At 33.4% G+C, this 22030-nt stretch overlaps 1 protein-coding gene across 3 annotated transcripts in view; it reads right to left on the bottom strand.

Moving 5' to 3' along the window:
• LOC108688039 (pleckstrin homology domain-containing family G member 5-like) overlaps positions 1-22030 on the bottom strand; it is a 110918-nt gene that overhangs the window by 61371 nt on the left and 27517 nt on the right. The window contains exon 1 of one of the 3 annotated variants that reach the window (XM_018194119.1): positions 3290-3509. The exons of the other annotated variants lie outside the window; for them this stretch is intronic. Coding sequence (XP_018049608.1) covers positions 3290-3334 — 45 coding nt within the window. The 5' untranslated portion in view covers positions 3335-3509. Of the gene's footprint in view, positions 1-3289; positions 3510-22030 lie in introns of those variants that run through there. 3 annotated transcript variants of the gene reach the window in all.

Genomic DNA, 22030 nt, shown 5'->3' with positions numbered 1-22030 from the left:
TTAAAGATATATAATTTTTTATAGTACTTGCAGTATGAAGAAAAATGAGTAACGCAAGCGTTGATAAATATTATAATAAAATATAATTTTACATCATATGTGAACATCATTTTATGTTAAATAGAAAATTAAAATAAAGAGGTAATAATATTTTATATAAAATACTTGATGTTTCTCTGGATATTCTTAGTAACTACTATGTTTGAAGTTCTTGCTGTTTTATACATATAAAATTAGACATAATTTTATATATTTACTGAAATAATTAGCTTAAAGTTTTAAATTTATCCTTTTTACGATATGTTAGTCAAATTTTTGATATTTAGGAAAACATAGCTAACTCATGCAAATAACAGAAAGATAAATTTTATTTTTATGACAGAGTACGCAACAGAAAAGCGCATTAAACGCGTGCTACATGCAGGGGGTATGTATATTTTGTTATATCAGTTATGATATTATCACATGGCATCTATGTCAAGCTAGCATTTCTAAATCTAGATTAGCAGATATCTTTAATCTGTAATGTCACGAAAGTTCAGAAAAATGCTTTGAACGATACGTCAAAGAACAAAGAAAAAAAAGTCGCGATCGAAGAAAAGTTTATTCAGAATATTTTATACTCATATTTAGCAAAAAATTAGCAAAAGATTTTCGAAAAGATTTATTTGAGCGCACTGCACTGTTATTACTGCTACTATTATTACTTCGTAACAGATCAGCAACAACAATAATTTTATTATGATAGTTTTATATCATATTAAAGCTAAAATAAGCGAACATTTCTTTTTCATAAAATTGGATTTTTCTTCGAAATTATAATGAGAAACAATGGGTAACTTTTATTTTAGCAAAAACGACACACTATGTTTGATTTTACAAGAGACTCTTCTTAAAGTAGGTGAAGTGGTAGTAACAAGCACACGGGGTTGTGCACGGGGTTGAATATTTTTTCGCAAACTTTTATTTACGAATCCTATGTCTCTTGATGTTTTGAATCTTATACAAATCATCTGTACTAACATGAACATCATGAAAAGATTTCAATGTACTTTGTACATTGAATCACAAATTGATATAATTACTAAAAGTAAAGATGTCGCATGTATAAATACGTACAATAATTTTTACTTAACAATAATTATTAATTTAATTGCATAAGAATCGCGTTAAAATTTTAGAAATGTAACTATCTTTATTAGAAAATATACTGTGCAACAACACTCGAAAAATACTCGGTATCTAAAAAATCGATCGCACAAAAAATGTTCGTTGCGTCTGGATAAGAATTATTAATTATCTCTAATCGATTTCCACTTACAACAACGATATGATCGCGTGCAAATATTAACCACGCGATTACGATTGTTGGAGAACGGGTAGTCGAATGCTGTTACATCAAACGAAAGGTCGCGGTGTAAACAGTGACGGTAATCGATTAACAGGAGAGTTACATTGCATATCAATGTCTATGTCCAGCTGCATCTGATAAAAAAAAATATATAAAAAAAAAAATAGCAAAAAAGATGAAAAATCGAGCAACCGAGCCGAAGCGTAGATAGAGAGCATACCGGTTGTTTAATCGAAGCGATCAATTGACTAAGGCGCCCATTCAGGCGTGATTGATTGATAAATTCAGACGGAAACAGGTAGACGGAGCGGCGAAGCGAGATAACGCATCGTTCCACGATATATTATGGCAGAATTTCTGAAATCTGGGACGAGAGGGAATCTCGCACACCAAGTGACAATAGAGAATGCCTGGAATATAATTTAATAAATAGATGTTTTTAATATTCTAAGTATTTCTCTAATAAATTTGATTAGTTCCAACTATCTAATAGTTTAGTTAATTCTCCAACTATAAGAGATATCAGAAATATGCAGGAAATTTAGTGATAATACCATAAAATCGCTCGACATTTCGTTGGCATGGATATTTTATGACAGAGACATTTATTTCGCGCATCTACGATGGAACGTTCCCGTTTCGGGCAGCCCGTCGACGAATAATGCACTCGTTGGTCAACGTAATTGCGAGAACGACTATAATGCATGACCGGTTCACTCGTTGTGTTAGATATTAAGATTAATTGTCGTGATTTATCGGAGATATATTCCACAATAGTCTTTAAATGTATACCGAAATGGCTATTGCTTATCGCCGCAAATGGAATTAATAAAAATTTAATTAATAAAAAAATTTTATTAGTATGACAAACGTTATGCTTGGTATATGTCATTCAAAATAAATGGAGTATTTATATATTGATATAATGATATAATAATTCAATATAAATAAATAGACAATAATATATGTATAATAATATATAATGCGGATAATATAATATACGGACAAAGCTGGAACATAAAGCGCATTTGCCCGAAGAAATTAAAGTCCGAAAATAATAAAAGCTTTTTGTACGTTCCGAGTATAGCGAGCATGGCAAAAAAGATAGCTCTCCTTTTATCACGGGAAACCAGATTGTCCTTGGACAGAAAGTAAATCCCATCTGAGTCTTAGATCCGCAAGACAATTATCAGCTCCTTTTATCGAATAAAAGTATTCGATTGGATCCGAGCTGTATGACTGCGCGGAAAGCATCTTCTGCCTAGATAGCGTCAAATGTTTCTTTTCGCTAAATATTTTGTACGGTTTCGCCAATCAGCCCGAGGAGAGTAGAGAAAAGAAAAGAAAAGACAAGAAGAGTATGTGGATATATTGTAGATCGCAGCAATTTACGACAGAGAAAAGAAATTCGTGCGGTGTCTATACATGGAGCATGATGGATAAGATATTCAAGATGATGTAAGCTTCAGTCTTACGTAAGATTTATCTCATGCATTTAATTTATAACAATATTTATAATAACAGAAATTAGGCATTGATGCTTTTTACGTATCATATCTTCATTTAATATTTTTTTCTAAGAAAAGATGGTCAATAGTGGAAATTAAAATTTACACCGAAAACAAATTTACTAAATCTTAATACATATTTCTTTGAATAGTACTAATTAAACATTTACTTTTAATTAAATAAAAATTTACTCAAAATAAAAAAATAATAGTTAAATCAAATTTATGGTTCTTGTATCAAATAAATATATATATGTTTTAGTACATTTAGTAAATATTTACTTAGAACTATTCAAATAAATATTTTTTAGAATTTAGTTTCTTTTTTCAGTGTAACAATCAACAAGCAAGCTAAAAAAAATGTTTAGCATTTGCAAATTCGAAATATATTGATACAAAACAGCGAGCACGACCGATATGCGCATTTTACCTGAATGCGCCCCATCGGCGGCGACACCACCAGGAAGATTCTCATTGCGGCCTTGAGGAAGTCATCCTGATTGCGATTCGTCGTGTCCTGCAGAGCGGCTTCGGATACGCTGGAGCTGTTATGGGTAGTTTTACGGCGTACCTTGCGCCTTATGCTGCCGACTAGCTTCCGCCAATCCTGTCCGGTACCACTAGCGGACGACGAAGTGGTACCGGCACCATTACCGCCTCCGTGGCTGGCCACGGCTGCATCCTGCTGGCCGATCACTAACGACGTCGACGACGATTTTTTCGAGGGGCTTAGATCGCGGCTGGACCGTCGGCTCGGGGTACCGCGGCCACCAAGGGGAGTTCCGGATGCGGACACCGTGGTGCTATCGGCCCCCGCGACCGACTGTTGTCCAGCTGCGAAAACGCAACCACCGCTAGGACTCGTGTTGCCTCCTCCACTTTTGGATCCGCCGCCGCCTCCGCCGCCGCCGCCGCCGCCGCCGCCACACGTGGCAATCGAACGAGCCGATCGCCCCGTTCTGCCGCCGCCGCTACTCAATCGGCGTACGAGACCGCGTATGAAGCCGCTCTTGCGCGCCGTCGGGCCCTCTTCCACGTATTCACCCGGTGCTTCCACTCTCTGGCTTAATTAGACACTGTTTATTAGAACACTTAATTGGACACTGTTTCGATGAAATCACCCGACAGCCGGCTCTCTTTTTGCGTAATCAATTTTCCCTTTCTTTCTTTTCTTACTCTTTTTCCTTTTTTATTGAAGTGCTTTTATTGAGGAAAGCAAGTGCCACGTGGCGATTTTTCTGTTCTTCTCGTAATGCTTTACCCTCTACAATTTTTACGGGTGCGCCTTTCCTTGCAGCAATTTTCAGCCGCTGTACTGCTCGTCATAAATTTTACAACCCTCACTAGTCTTTGCTAGCGAGAAAAACACGGAAACTAATACACACACATACACATATGTACATGTATCGCTCTTCACGCGCGTCAAGTGTCTCGTGCTATTCGTGTACTTTCTTCTGCATTTCGTGCTGCATCGATTAAGTTTGCAACTGCTGTTCTCCCGTTCCAATGAAGCTTATACCGTCAAATTTTTAAATACTTTTATCTTTCGCTACTCCGGGACGCGCCCTCCGAGTCATTTCTTATGATAAATTACAATTTTTTGTATGGCAGCGTATAATGATTAAGCTGATTGTGCGCAACGTATTCGATTCGCAATCATTCGTTGCAGCTCTGAACGAATAAGTAGAGTTTGAAGATACAACCGTTTAATTTTCTATTAGTTACGGATAACAAGATTCTAAAGTAAACTTTTCGATCTAGTTTTAGACTCTCTTTGTTTATGCGAGAGATCCAATTTACTCGCAGCAGCTTTATATTTATTAAACAAGTTAAAAGTATTACAGGTAGATTGTTGTACTATATGGAATAGTCGTTCTAGATGATCAATGACGGAAGAACTCTGAACTGATTCTCAAATTTTTAATTCTCATTTTTTTCTTCAAACTTACTCAAGTAAAATTTCTGAGAATCGATTAAGAACGTTGCAAACGATATTGCCTTAGAAGTTATTTCTGTTCTATTATACAACTCCAATAAGATTACGCAGCTTTTCTCCGCGGCGAAAGAAACGGTGGCTGATGGTTTTCAAAATGTGTTTCCATTCGGCAAATTCAGTGAAAGAGACTTCTATTTTCTTGCTGGAGTTCATGTTTCGAAGATTATGATCAATTCATAAACGCTATCTCGAGAGCACGAATCTCTCTCATATTCGTTTCTATGAGATATCACGCTCGACGCCCAAAGAATCACAGGCGATTTACGTGGCAAATGATAGTGCCAAGTATCACGATCATAATCGAAATTATCAACACGATTTTCAAGCGAGCGTCTCGAAAAAGTGCTTTATGCTTTTCTACTTATCGCGAGCTTTTAGCACGCATTGCGTGCCTCGTTTGCCGTGCATTATTACAAATTCTAGCACCTTGTTTTCATTGTTTTTTAAAATCAAGAAACTTTCTTATTATAATCAGCCACAATTTCCTAATTATAAATAAAAAAAATTATTGTTACCAAAATAACAGCGACATACACTGTAACAAATTATTGTAAAGTTACACTGCGTTTCAGCTATTGTAGTCGTGTTTTAGATTATGAATTCAAAAAGGCCAAAATCGTTACACCGGAAATTATATTTGACGCTCTCGTTCAATCTCTGTTCGCTTTATTACCTCATGAATTCGCTTCACGTTAATTTCAGCAAAATCTACTTGGAAACGTGTAGACATCAATGAGAATTCTGCTACTGATAGCAGTCCGCTGGCATGCCAGATTACGAGGTATGACGTTACCAAAAGTTCGAGAGCGAAATTCGGATTAACACTATTCTTGATTCTGCCCGCGATCACGTGATTTTATCGCGCGTAGGCCGACACGCACCGGTACGGTCAAACGATAGCAACTTTAATTAGAACTTCCTCATATACAGCGGTTCGGTTCACAACTCGTAGGATCGGAACGGTCAGGCGCAAAGTTCGCGGAAGAAATTTGTACTCGTCGGACCCGATTCCAAGTCGGATGCAAAAGCGTGAGATTCCGGATTGACAGCTGGGTTGCACCTCCTGCATAAGGGTTTTAAACGGGAGGGGAAAAAATACCTCTTGAGCTTGTTGACGCGAACGAGGCCAAGGACGTTCAGTATATCTCGAAGGGACCAGGAGAAGTGTTATTATCCTTCGAGGAATCGATCGACGTTGTTTCAAGGCTCGCCGTCGGAGAAATAACTTGCCGCGATCCTTCGGGCAGCTTTCCCGAGAAGTCGATCGAACGTTTCGCCAGCAATTATCATTCGCTCCTCGCGATGATCGCGTGATATCTTTCGATTATTCGCTCGTCACTCCTTCTCGTGCTCCTCGATTCTTCGCGTTTTCTTCAAAGCACGAGAGCGCATTTTTTAATTTCCGACGACGGCCTGATGTAATGCCTGGCATCTGCGTAACCGAATTGTGTCTATTAAGGAGTTTTATTACTAACAGAGCAGAGCTCGCCTGATGAATGAAGTAGATGTGTAAGTAAATATGTAAGCAAAATATGTGAAATAGAAAATCAAGTCTCGCAGCGAATAACTTTCATCTCCAAACTTTACGTAGCGTAATTTATTCTGTTTCATATTGTGTGAGAAATTTAATCGTATCATCTTCAATCATAATTCGTTTCATTTTGCACCTAACTGATGGTAAGAAAATATTAATATTAAATTATACAAGTTTATGCATCTATATTTTTATGTTCTATCCTTATATTCCTTTTATATTCCTTGGAATTCAATAAAAGTTTAAAAATATTTTATTTACACATTGAAAGAAAAGATTGATTGCTCCAACAATTTAGATAGTAAAATATAGTGTAACATTTTTATATGACTATAGCAATCAGTTTTTGGGTGTAGCAGCAAATTTTTAGTTGTGATAGCCTATCCGCAATGTCAGTATATGATTTCGATAGGCTAATGGAACTAAACATTTGCTATTACAACCAAAAACTACTAATCATATAAATGTTATGCCATTATTTTTACTATCATTATTTTACTATCTAAATTGTTGCAGCAACCAATCTTTTTTTTTATTAGATTAGATATTAGATATCTTTAAATTTTTGTTTTAATAATATTTTTATTCATCAAACTGATAGATGCAAGAAAAAGAAAGAAGAGAGAAGAAAGAGAAAAGGAAAGGGAGCAGAACAAGCCAATGAATCACAATATTCCTTCATTTTCATGAAACAATGCGGAGAATTCGCGGTGTCGAACATCTCAAAGGATGTTCTAATCTAAAGGACGCTCTGATGCCTAAAGGCATCAATAGGATCAATTGCAAACAGTGCAAAATTCGATTACAGAGTTTACAGGAAACTCGCTGTGATATCTTTGCGTTATAGCGATAGATATAACGCAATAAAAATAATGCTTAAACTATTACAGCAGATAAGCTTATGCGTAAGATCTTTTAGAATTAATCCTTTTGTTTGCAAATTTTATCTAACTAATTTAAAATAGAGCTTAACAACTTCTTTAACTATTTGAACTTTCTATAGATAATGTATAAAGAAGATCTTATTCTAATATTCGGTGCTTGTAAATCCAATGTGCTGCTTTAGATTGGCAGCTTAATCCCATGGCAGCCCATTTGAGCCAAACAAATAATAATGAGTAACAGATAATCTTCAATAAAAACAGGATGTAATCGCGATTGTATTTATGGCTTCTTTTATAAGATATTTATCAGGATTTTGAAAGGCTAAAATTTAAAGTATGAATATTATGAATATTCTCACCTCATTATATTAAATATAACGGCGTTTATATCTGATTACATTATACAGCGTCATATTTTAATATCATTAAACCGCGAAATGAACAATGCGAGATCTGTAATACAGAAAATCCTTCTTTGCATTTTATCGAAATACATTATGTTCTCATTTTAACAAGGATATAAAGATCGAACAAAATTTTGTTTGAAATCGTGTTTTCTTATATACATATTATAACATAATGTGTGCCAATTATTCAATCTCTATCTGTGCTTCTGTTTCTTTATTTAATGCGATAAAAATAGTGTCAAGAGAATTAAAAATTCGAGGACAAGCAGAATTATAAAAAACAGCGAAAGAAAAAAGAAATAAAATGTGCTTTGAATGCGATTTGAAATTCAAACTTAAATGTGATTTTACTGCACGTGTTTTAGAAAGAGGAAACGAGAAAGGGACGTTTGTAAGAGAAAGGAAGATGTTAATGAGAGAGAAGGGTGCCACTCGTAGAGACTAATTAATCGAGCGTGTGAGTGTTGAATTCAGGTCACCGACGAAGATTCGGCAGCTGAGTTGCATCGGCACGATCTGCATCTCTATCTATAGAATTTAATTGAAGAGCCAAGACATTGCTGTTGGAAACGATTATGTCTTCAAAGATCTTGTTCTAACGATCTATAAAATAAATAAAATAGAAGAATGAATGATTTTTCGAAAAATTTTGAAAGTTGTGTGTTGAATTTCTTGATAACGTATGCCACTGCTTAATTTCAGCAAAGCATAATAAAAAAGATTGATTTATATTAAGATATCTGTTATCTTGTAATAAAAATTTCTTTTTATTAAATTCATTAAAGCATATGAAATGATAGAAAATTTCTTACATTCCTGATTGTAATAATTAATCTTTACAAGATGGGAAAATTATTCAAAATGTATCCAATTAACTTTAGAGAATGGAGGACCATTTTTTACATCTTACAGCTTACTTGAGTAAGATTTGTTATAATTAATTATTTCATTGTATTGCTTACCTCAAAATATAATACTGTTTCAATGCCTATCAAGGTGTAAGATTTAAGAAATAATCTCTTGTCCTTTAAAGTTAATTGGATAAATTTCGAATCGAAGCAATGATTGCACGATGTTAAACTTCTCTTGGGATAACATGGTTTAATCACATTTCGGAATAATCTGAGAACATGAGTTTACTCGGAAGAGCAGCTACAATTACGGTGCGGTGAGTATCTACCTCATCTACGTGAAACAATGCATGGAATTTGTGAAGGACAACAGCTCAAAGTCCTGCGAAGCATCTTAGTTTGACAGAGTCAATCGGGACCGGAAAGCTCAATTAAACACTTGTGATAAACAGTACGCTTGTTAATCCTAATCGTGCGAAAATGCTGCGCGCGCGCGCGCGCGCGCACACACACACACACACACACACACACACACACACACACACACACACATGTCACGCAGGATTCCACGCGAGCCGAAGATAAATGCTGCGACAAATTATTCGAACGAATTATGCATACGGAATTTCAGTATCGCGAGATATCGGAACGCGGCTTACTTGCACCGAAGATTCCCGGCTGAAACTCAGGAATTCGTGATTTGACTTTTGCAAATGGCGAAATTCCTGCAATATCGTGAATCTGTTGTAGACCTACCGTTTATCATTTACCTGTCTCTACTGACTGTTTCGTGGATCTAACGGGAAAGTGGGTCAACATAATAGAAAACGTAAATTAGACCCTATTATGCGTAAAATGATTTTTTAATTAAATAAGCTTGCATCAGTCATCTTTTATAATTCTGCGTTTTTTGCATTTCTTGAAGCTAATATTATGTTAATTTTTTCGATTTATTTCCAGCTGTTAAATTACAAATTATGATACATATACATTTTTTAACGCTGAATAATGTTTAAAAAAATCCCACACGCATATATAATATATCCCATAGGGGGATATTATTTTTTATAACTATAATCACTATAATCATGCTATGAATATATTTTTGTTTTCAAATATGTAAAAATTTTCTCTAAATAAATATTTAGCAAATATTATGAATATGCTAAATATAATGAATATTATATTTAATAGAAGCTACATATAAATTAATCAACTTATTGATCTATATACTAAACTCTCGCAGTAAATTTATTTAATCGTTTCGGATAAGGACATTATTTATTCATTGTTCATTTATTTTATTATCAATATAGCATGCGTAATTAACGCAGTTAACGAAATTCGATTGAATTCCGAGCTCTGGGAGAAGCAAAATCGATAAGTTTTATCTCATTACTGCTTACGATGTTTGTATTATTCGAGATTACATCGTTTCCGCGGGATTTCGACTTTAAATAATCTCTGCGGTGAGTCGCGGTCTCGACCTTTTTTACCAGCCACGATACAATCCACTTCTGCCAATTTACAGTGACGTTTTGCTTTTTCATGCCATTAACTGTGGTCACGCGGAGGAGCGATTAAAGGCCGTAGGAAGAAAACGCGGCCTTAAAGAGGCGCTTTTTATACAAGGACGATCTTACGATTTCATCCTCTCCGTGCAAAATCCGCGGGTCATCGTTTGTAATGAAAAATGGAGCTTCTTCAACGCAATGAATTTTCTAAGCATTCCCACATGTTTTTCTTTCCGAAGAAAAAAATCATATAATCGTAATCGTGATAAATGACAAATTTTTTGCAACCATTTAAAAGATTCCAAAAAAATGTAGGTTTCATACAGAAAAATTTAATATCGAGAGAAAGATTAGCGGTGAATGTTTTCGTCAAAAAAGATCCTTGAAAATGTCAGTAAATAGACTCTGGAATAACCAGAAGATTTACTATATGCTACTATCAAAAAGAATAAAAAGAATGTGTAGTTTCAGCATATATTCGAAATATTGCTCGTGTTTAAACAAATATCCATCATGTATCACTGACGATGTCAATCTTAATACTATTGGAAAACCTTCTATTGAAAGTCGATCATTAAAACCGCATCCCGGCCGTGGCGCGAGCATTTCCCCGTTGTATTGTAGCGAAATGTCACGTAAAATACTGTGCGCTTCTAAATATTCACTTGACGAGAATTAATTACATTCTACCGCGCGGATGCAACCTCGGCTTCCAACGGGAGTTTTCACCTACGGCGTATATATACGCGAAAGAACTGGATTTCCCAACACGGGAAAAAAAATTATTCGAGTATTTTAGTTTTTCACTTCTCGCAATTCAACTGAGATACTTTACAACGTAAATAATAGAAATAAATTTCCGACAACCAAAGATTTATTGCAAATATATCATGAATAAAAACTCTGAAGAAAGTGAACTGAATTTAGTTGTTATTAATTAATGTTGTTTATTTTTCTCTTCTTCGGTTTTTTTTGAAAATTGAAATTAAAAAAAATGCAAAAATATCTGTTTGTCAAAATAGTAGTCCTTAAAATGTACTTTTATACACATTTATACACATTTATAATCGTTTAGTATCTGAATTTATATTCTATGAAGCTCCAAAACTTTCAAGATTTCAATGGACGAATTAGTAGAACTCGATTTGAAACGAATTGATTGCGTTTGGCGTATTCCAAAAAAAGTATCCATTGAAATCTCCTTTCCAGGAGAAAAAAAGAGTCCAAAGAATGAGCAAGATTCACCAACGTACTTCGACAGTACGTACTTCGAGCAGTCCTTGGTGGCCATTAAGGAAAGATGCTGAAGACGTTGATCGATTACGAAACTCATAGTAAAAAGAAAGGCGACGAATCTTGCAGAGATGCATTCTTTCCCGAATTTATTTTTTTTTCCTTATTGATGACATTCTTGGCATATAAAAGGGATCACGATACAATTCGTAGAGATGATAGAAAACGTCTAACGATGATGGAGAATGAACATATCGATCATGTTATCGGTGACACCTTCGTTAGGATTGGTGTAATTAATTCTGTCCGGCCTCCCTGTGGATTTTATCGCTCGATGTAATTCTCACGTAACTGATATCGCAGCAACCACGAGAATTTAAATAGCTTTATTACATGTAATGGCGCGCAAGATAAATTAATGATATTGGCATGATGAGTTATTGACGTTACAGGTTAAAATGTTTTTTGAAATAATTTAAATCGATAAATCTTCATCAGCCTGATGACAATATAGCATGAATTAAAATTTTAGAGTACAATAAAATTTAATAATTACAACATTGGAATAATATAAAAAAATGACTGTTAAAGTCAAAACAGTTGAAATTGTATAAAATACAATTAAAATACAATTAATTTTGCAGTATCTATGAAATTAAAACTATTTCATCGTTGAATGGCTAGAAAGAGTAGAGTCATGATTTAAAAGTTGTGTCAATAGATATTTTTTTCACTGATGTGAATTAAAATATAGTACTCAGATTCTTTTATAAAGTATGTATTCAAGAGTAATGTGAGACATATAACGGAATTTTAACAGGTCGTAGTTGATCTATCTGTATAAGTTAATTTCATTGCTGTTGCAATTCGGAGCTGATAATACTTATATTATCTTTTAAAATTTTTGAATTGACTTTATAAAATTGAAAACCTTTTTACATGTTTAAGATAATAAATTATACTCAATTTATTGTTAGTTAAAAAATTATAATATACGTGTATATAATTTTCTTTTTTTTTTCTGTTTTTAAGTTTAAGTATCACATGGCTTATTTGTATGTAACTTTAAACATGTAGCTTTAAACTTTAAACATGTAAAAAGATTTTCAATTTTGTAAAGTGAATTTAAAGAATTTTCTAACCTGCAATATTTGGTAATTCCGTCAGTCCCTTAAATTGACACACCAAAAAAATATGTCAGTTTTTCACAATTACGTAATAATGTTGCTCAAGAAAACAAGTTTTATTCAGCGATGATCATCAAAACTTTGCATAATACGTAATTCGTTCATATTTTATGTTTGTGAATTATTCTTTGATAGACAAGCAATTTGGTCGTACGTGCTCCATCGATTTTCTCGAGAATGCCTCTCTTTCTTTTCCTTTCCGCTTACAGAGCAAGTTAATCTCATCGATCATCGCTATCCAAATTAACCCCAACTTGTATGGAAAGTTTTCTTTCACAGGGTGGAGACGTTGATTTTGCAATTAACTTTTTATAGTCGGCGAAATTCCATTTCATGCTCTAAAGTGCGGTCCTTCGTTCTTTTGAATTTTCTTTTGATCGATAGCATGAAATAGCGGTATCGACTTTGATTACTTGTTCTATTAATGTCACGTCGAATCAAATAATCGTGCACGTGCAGAGATTATTAATCTCAACTGCGATACGAGGTGATTCTGAAATTTTTCCATCAGTGCGATGTTTTAATTCCTTACGGAATAAGATTGTATAAAGCAGAGTGTCTACAATAAAATTTTAAGATGTAAAACTTCAGTTTTAAGCCTTAAGTCGTAAGACATTGACAAATCATAGTCGATTATTTTCTTCATATTTGATTGATCAATTTCTTATGGCTTAAGACTTATAAAACAATTTTGATTTAGACTAGAAATTACATGAACAAACAATGTTGAGTTCTGAACACAAGAATTGTCGTAACTTACTTAAACTTAAATTGTAGACGTAAGTAACGCACAAGCTTTCATGTACAGAAATACGTTGGAATCCTTACGGAGAACATAAGGATTCCATTTCTGAGAACATATATGTATATCCTTCCTCTCCTAATGCCACAGAAATTGACTGTTCACGTTAACTACATTGAGAAAAATAATCTCGTTGGATCAAATAATAATTCTAGTGGTAAATGAACGAATCACAACTTTTTGGTTAAATCTATTAGAATTCTGATTGAGATAACTAGAATTCTGATTGGTATAAATATTCTAGTAAAAATCAAAATTTTAGTAGAATTTACCAGAAATATTGAATCAACCAGAATTTCGATTATCTGCATTAAAGTTCTAATAAATTGTCATGTCTTCAAGAAAAGTCTCTTTAAATCGTATTTCATATGCCAAAGCTTGTGCGTTACGTCTACTTTCTAAGTAAGTGTTACGACAATTCTTGTGCTCAGACTTTTAGAATTAGGCTTAGCTAAAATTAGGCTTGCCTAATATAAAAGTTTAGTTAGTAAATCGGTAAAACCGATCACTTTAGGTTCCCCTTAAAATTTCATTGTAGATGCTTAATATAGTCGAAAACACATGCGAAATATTGATGATGCAAGAAAGTCTTGCCTGACTCTCAACAATGTGCTTCGGGATCTCATCAATAGACAGACATTTGTATTTCAGTCCTCGCGATAACCGTTATCAATCCCACATGCTTATGAATAATACACTGAAAAAACTTTCTGATTAAAAATGAACAAATCAGAATTTTCTGATTAAATTTATTAGAATTCTAGTTGAAATAACCGAAATTCTGGTTGACATACAATATTTCTGCTAAATTCTACTAGAATTTTTATTTTTACTAGAATACTTATACTAATCAGAATTCTAATAGATTTAACCAAAAAATTGTGATTCGTTCATTTACTACTAGAATTATTTGATCCAACGAGAGTTTTTCTCAGTGTAGTTTACACGAACAGTTAATTTCCGCGGAATTAGAAGAGAAAGGATATACATATATGTTCTCAGAAATGGAATCCTTATATTCTCCGTAAAGATTCCAACATATTTCTGTTCTCTGACTAAAGCATCGTGCAAAGTTTTATGATTTACGTTCATTGATATTTCGTGATTTACGCGGCTTTTTACGGCACAAGGAAGTTTATATTGTTCGACCTGACAATAGAAGTATGCCTATCGTGTAAGAATCTGTAATTTATGATGAATTTCATCGGTTATCGGAGAGGGCTATTCAGTAAAAGAATGAAGATGACAGCTCGATTCATTATACGACAAGGGATCTTGCTATGGGATCCAAAAGTTGATCGTCAGATGAAATATTTGTGACGTCAACAATGTGAAAGCGTGTGCAATTAAATCTAAATGTTAAACTATTATTTTGAAACTATTATTTGCATACACTAAAAAATACTAAAAATACTAAATTTTAATAAATATTTGTTCGAATAGTTCTAAGTGAATATTTACTAAATGTAAACATATTTACTTGATACAAAAACCAGTAATTTGATTTCACTATCATTTTTTATTGTGTAAATATTTATTTACTGTAAATAAATGTTTACTCTTAGTACTATTGTATCAAAGAAATTATATTAACTCTCTAAAATTTTTGGAGTTTTTGAATTCTAATTCTAAAGAGTGATATCTGAAATTGATAATTGTGTCACTCTTTTTCAACACTAGCTCATTTGTTATTCTTTATCACTTTTAGAATTAGATTCCATTTCAAAAATTTTAGAAAGAAGATTTGTAATTTTTTTCAGTGCAGCCTTGTCATTCAGTTGCAATCTTGGATTTATTTATGGGCAAGTAGAAGTCCATATAAAATTAATATACAATTCAAGCGGAGAGAAGAAGACTTTCGACGATCTCGTTTCTTCAGAAAATTCGTGCGCGAATTCTCGAATTTCTCTTTTAGTACCCACATGATCAATTTCCGTGAAACGACCAGCTATTGTCTTTTGCTCGATTAGTGATTAATCTTAGCGTACGCTAAATGGTACTTCTTGTATGAGAATCTATGAAATATACATTTCTGTCGCACAACCACTTCAAAGCTCGCTAAAATTTTTATCGATTTATGCTGAATATGTATAACTTTGAAATTTACGCATTTTATGATTTAACGAGAAATTACTATATTTAACAAAATATAGTGCTGTTTTTAAATTAATATAATATAAAAATAATTGTAAAAAAGAGAGAGAAACAGATGAAACTTTAAAATTTATTACTTTTCACATTGCGTATTTGTTTTAAAACAAATTTTAAAATCGAAGATATTTGCGACACAATTTCGCAACATCATAACATATATCCAGGATTTTTTAAAATGCAGAGTGCATTTGCAGGATAATATTAAATGGAACGTGCGAATACATTTTGTGAACTAGAAAACTTTTTGCAATAGAGTAGAACGCGAAATATTGTTTCGCGCCGTTTCGCAAATCAATATGGCTGAATGTATGATCCCATGATCCGTCGCGCGCCGGCACGCCTGGGTGCGTTCGGTGAATCATTACGCGTGGGAATGTGGACACACACATATGATCCGTGAGGAAGAGACGCGAGCAGAGATACAAATAGTTCCGGGAACGTATAAACATTCGCGTGAATAACACACGGTAGATGTGGCTGCATAAATGTGATAGTATCCTGCTAACTGTACAGACATTTGCAATTCTTCCGCAGAATTGCGAAATGCTTTTGATGTGCAAACTTCAGATTGAAGTCATACAGAACGCACGGTGAGAAATGCGGGAAAGTAAAATTACTAAGATGAAAATATGTAGCACAATTAAATAATACGTACAGCAATTAAGGTGGAATTTATTAAACCTCCCCAACAGTTGCGTACACAGAAAGAATGCTTTTGTTCAAATACTTAACCGAAAATTTAGTTAGATTTGAAAATAATTCTGTTGGATGTTGGTTGTTAGAATGTTAAAACCTTTTGCAAACTTATTATGATTAAATTTCTTACATAATTGTTTTGATATTCCAGCAAATTATTTTCAGATCTGGGTTTTTAAAAAATACGAAAATATTTTAGTATATGTTACATATATTATAGATTTCTCTTTTTTTTCATAAAATTTTTGAAGAATCAGACCTCTTTACCTAAATTTTTAAACTTCAATAAAATCGTTATTATTATTTAATAATATATTTAATATATTTAATATATTTAATAATATAAAAAATTAAAAAAATTTTTTAATTAAATTTTAATTAAGTTTGACCCTTAAATTCTAAATTATATTAATAAAATTGTCAAGATTATTTTACAACTTTTTTATTACAAAGACAGAGAGGATTTATCATATTCATAGCTATGGCGAATCGCACTCTTATCAGTTATTTCTGTTGATCAGTATTATGTTACAGTTAATTAATATCGCAACAAATATATCACGATAAGCCTCTGGCTATTTGCAAATGTATTTCTTTCGAGAATGACGGAGCATCTATCATTGCATTGAAATTACGTGCTATATATCACAATACAAGCGTGAGACATGCATCATCAGGGCGACAGAGAGAATTGAAATTGCGGTGTACGCAATGACCGCATTGGATGCGGTGCCGATGGATAATAGAGAGACAATATGGGAGTAGGATTGAGTGCCGGAGTGCTCAAGGCGATGTAAATCAGTTTTCGATAAAGCGAACTATCCGATATATATCAATAATCATCGCACAAGAAGGTCGTAATCATACCTGGATGACAAACAGATGCGTCTTTTCAAGATTTCGCGGTCCTACGAACTAAATTTGAAGTTTTCTGATTGTCTTTTGTATATTTTTCAAACGTTTAAATACCTTAATTGAAATCAACATACTATATTTTTGAAAAGTTCTTTTAAATAATTTTTTAATGTAATAGGTCGATTAAATTAAATTAAAAGTAAAATCTTTGATGTTAAATAATTTATAAAAGATAACAATTCTTTGATTTATAATATAATGATGATATGATTTATAATGATGAATGAATCGATAAAATTAAATAGAAAATAAAATCCTTGATTTTCGGTAATTCAAGAAATAAGTCAAACCACAAAGGATTGCTAAGTCTATGTTCAATTTTTATCGCGTTCTTTAACACTTCGTGTCCGCTGATGATTTTTCATCGTAATTGCCGTTTGAGAAAAATTCTACAGTAAAGATTTATAACAATCATAAAATGAAATAACTTTGACCTAGTCGGGATAATTTTGACTCAAATAAAAAAATACTTAGATAACATGTACATCCTGATTTGATATGCGTGCTGTCTGGGCATTATGAAAATTTGGAGCAAAGTTACCACGATTTTGTGTCAAAGTTATCCCATTATACAAAAAGTTATAAATATATTGTAAATTTTCGTTTCCCGACATTATCTGAAACATCTGTTTTAGACATCTGTTTTAAGGAGAAATCTTTTGAATGTAAAAATAAGTGATAGTTCCCAAAATTGATCCTGTTGAAACCGGAGAAAAGCTGCTTAAGTTAATGGAATGGCAGCTTAAAATGCAGCAATTTCGTACCGCGAAAACCTTCAACTCGTATTATTTCAATATCATTAGAAATAGTCCGGAGTGCAATAGATAGATGTTTGACATGCAACTGTTGCAATATGAACTGGATATACTCTATTCTCCAGCGATAATAGTTGCAACATCACGTGTTCTTGATCTTCTTGCCATCGGTACACGCGTTATTCGAAAAATTTTCCGCACAGAAGATTTCCGACCGAGAACACTAATATTTTTCTATAATTTTTCCTTGATTTTCAAATAAATTTTTATAATTTTCCCTGACTTTCAATATTTTCAAATTGTTTATATTTTCTTCCTTATTTAGCAAATTAAATTATTTTGTTGAGAAACAAATTTAACATAGTAATATAAATTACTGTTAATGTTACTGACACTGCTTACATTTTTAATTGTTAAGTTGGCAGTTCCAAGTATAGGTGTGATGTCCATATATTAAATTTATTTAAAGCCAAGAATTTTAATTTTACAGAAAATTTTATAAAATTCTCTGATTTTTGCCTGACTTCTCTGTCCGTTTTCAATTTCCCGGACAATTCCCTGATTTTCCTGGTTTCTAGTTTGTGGCAACCATGTAATAGTTTTCACCAACCTGAAAACTGAGCGACAACGTCATTGGATGTGACTTCGTTTTCCGGGAGGAAGCGAAGGGGGAAGGATAACGGAGATCGTATCTCGTAATTGTCGACCGTGTCGACAGCTGTGCACGCTCGGCGAAGCGTCGTTGTCGTCGAATGGATTTACAATTCTGTAATGCCGCGTGTTCAAATCGCCGTGAAATTGATAGTCAAGTCGGCGGGACCAGCGGGCAACGTGAATCGAATTGCTCAAGCGGTACCAAGCGATTTCGATTTGCACCGAATGCAGTTGTCAGCGCGGCCCCGCGTGCCGACGTTAAAGCGAGGCAGATCGATGACGAGTTCGATCGAAATGAGGGGCGGCGGTGCCTCACAGATCGCGGAAACTAATTTATGTAGCAGTCTTGCTTTACGCAGTCTTTTTGCATTTGCCGATGAGTTCCCACCCGTCGAACCGGATGTAAACGGACATCGTGCACTTAGATATTAAAGGAGCAATAGCAACCCAAGCTCTTGAGTTAAATATATAACATCTTCTTATTTTTAACTTCTATGTCAAAATGCAGTCAATCCGTTTATTTGTTTAATTTCAAAGTAAACAATGTCCATAAGTCTATTTTTTATTGCTGCATTCTGAACCAGTGCAATAAAATGAAGTGAAATAAACGTATATTTGTTTCATTCAACTTATTGCATTGTGTGAACCAGTTTAGAAAGTACAGCAAAAAAAAACAGATCTCATATATGCATTCAATACATAATAAACTAAATTGAGTCAAATTTAATTTCTTTTTGTTAACTTAAATTGTTTAACTGTATTATTTGTTTTAGTTAAATTAATGATATATTAAGTAAAAGCAGTAGGTAATTTATAGATTAAAACTAACTCAAATTAACAATAAGTACATATAATTTGATGATATAAATTTAACACTGCTATAATACACTGCGTATCTACCTGCAGGAAGTAACACTTCCCATTTCTCCCAAAAAGTCAGAAAATTTATATAAACTGAAAAGAGGACGATGCAACGTTCATGAAAATTCAAAATTTTGTGGAAACGATATTTTCAGAATCATTCTGACAATAGGAATTGTTTGTACGAATTGTTTGTAATTTATTTGCTTGTCATTTCAAATAATACAAAAAGGAGTTGGATCGTTGAGAAAGGGAAAATTGGAAAATACAAATTTTATTTATATAACGTTACAATGGAAATAATTTAATTAATATTGTATTAACACAATGTAATTTCAAACTTGATTTTGCTAGAATATTGAAATGTTACATCTGCGTGGTGATTAAGAGAAACGAAAAAAACGTTATTGGTCGAATGAAATCCAACGATTGGGGCTTAATCGTGTGCATTCACGCACCGTAATTCACCATCCAAAAAGCTAAATATGTATAAATAATACGAGCAAATATTTACGGATTAAAAACTGCCATTTATATTGATTGAATATTCATATTGATTTTACATTTAATTTTTCTTTCTCTTTTTTTCTCTATAAATTATCCCTAGTTTTTTCTTAAATTCTCTGAATTTGCAACGCCTACGAAACGACCGTTTTGCAATTCAGCAAACGATTCAATTACCGTCGACACTACGAGCCATATTGATTTTACGATTTAAACTTTTCGGCGCGCAAATCGGCGAAACAAAGCGCTCGCGATTGTGGATGCTGACGAGAATTACAAAGTGTATCCTGGAAATATTTTTCCTCTATGGTTATTACCTTGGAATGAAAAGGCAACAGTGTGACCACACGCGGCAAAATACCGTCAAAGTAAAGGATAATACATCATCAAATTTTTTGCTCCACTTTTCCGTTAAATATATAAAAACGTAAATTAAATCTTTCTCTCTTTCTTTTGTGCATTAAGTAGACGTAGTAGAATGTTTTATTTATTTAACAAGTGCTTTGACAATAAATATCTCACGTCCATTTAACCAATTCTTATCAGTAATTTGAATAAACAATCAATATATACATGATAAAACAATATTTCAGTAATTTTTGTAAAAAATGTCTGTATGTTTTCTCTTTTTTTACTTTGTAAATATTTAAAAAAATTTTCTTATAAATATTTACAAAGAAAAAAAATACAGACATTTCTTACAAAATTACTGAAATACTACTATTTATAAATAATCTTTACTGTATAAATCTCTCTTATTTATGAATCTCTTTCTGTATTTAAATATAAATGTAATGATATTTATATGTTGATCAGGATGTATCTATAGACAATCTATAAATAACATACTAATAATTGTAACTTTTACTGACTCAGTAAATATCATTATTAGATTCTAATAGCTATGTGATGATCGCACTAATTATTTGTGAATGCGTATTTGCTATAAAACGATACGATAAATGATAACTTTTCATTAAAAATATTGCCTATAAAAACATTATAAATATAAAGCCTATGTAGACAAATATTTATATCAATATTCAATTAAAAGTTTAGACATAGTCAAGGTTTTTTAAAAAGTTTCTGCCAAAATTGCATAAAAATGATATTTTGAAATTAACAGCGAGTATACAATTTTTTGAGAATTTGGAGAGATACAATTAAAATTTTTTTTTGCCACCTATCATCTCCATTTCATTAATTTGAAACCTTTATAATATTTCGATATATATATATGGCGTGCAACACGATGCGGTTTTTCAATAATCATCAAATTGTTTTAATCAATATCTTCCCTGCTGAATAGGAGACTTGATTTTCAGTACAGTGAATCAGGCGCGCTCACGCAAACATAAACGAGAATTTACCTTCGATTTTCGTCGACGATGACATTCTGGCAGTGGAGCGTTTCCGTTTTGTCCAGTAATTTTCTCTCGCAATGGGACTTCCTTCTTAGAATTCGCTTTTCCAAGCTATTCAATTCTTATTCCAAACAGCGTACGCATTTCCATATGTCGCGAATTATACTCGCATATTATTTGTTCTATAAATTTTATTTCCTTTATTGACTTTTCTTCCATACAGTCGATTTCTTATGTTATTTGTTATATACACCGAAATTATTCTGTCATATTTTATAAATCGAGATTAAATGAATTGCTTGATAATTTTCGACTAAGAAAATTCTAAGTAAATTTTCTCAGAATTTCTGCTGAAATTTCCTCCCCCCCCTCTATTGACTCTTTCACTCCCTTTATCTTCTTTCTCAACAAGATGAGCTTTTCTGAATCGCTCGCACAATCTTTCCTCAATTCTACAACTCACTCGACGACCATGTGATCATCCCGTGGAGATTTTCAATTTCAAGCTTTTTCTCGTTTCGGCTGATCCGCAGATCTTATTCAGCTTCACACGAGGGCGAGGGCGGCGTCGGTCCTGCCGGTGTTAGGTCGCGCGTCGCACTGAAGGGAGAACTCGATAGGAGAGCGCGGTTCTCCTCGGCCGATATTTCGAACACAGCCACCTACCCCGCCGGCCGGTCGGCTCCACGGCAAGGGGATGCGCGAGCGTCGCTGGAAATTCACCCCCTCGTTCTCATGAGTGCAAGCCGATCGCCAAGGACAACGCGCCACGACTACCCCGCGTGAACGCATCGCGCGTATCTCTTATTATCTAACGCTAGAATTTATATAGGTCTTTTGGAAATCGAAATAAAGCTCTT

The sequence above is a fragment of the Atta colombica genome, unplaced genomic scaffold, assembly GCF_001594045.1.
Source record: "Atta colombica isolate Treedump-2 unplaced genomic scaffold, Acol1.0 scaffold224, whole genome shotgun sequence".
In the NCBI taxonomy this organism is placed as follows: Eukaryota; Metazoa; Arthropoda; class Insecta; order Hymenoptera; family Formicidae; genus Atta; species Atta colombica.
The sequence above is the reverse complement of the archived record's forward strand: the minus strand, read 5'-3'. Positions and strand labels throughout refer to the sequence as shown.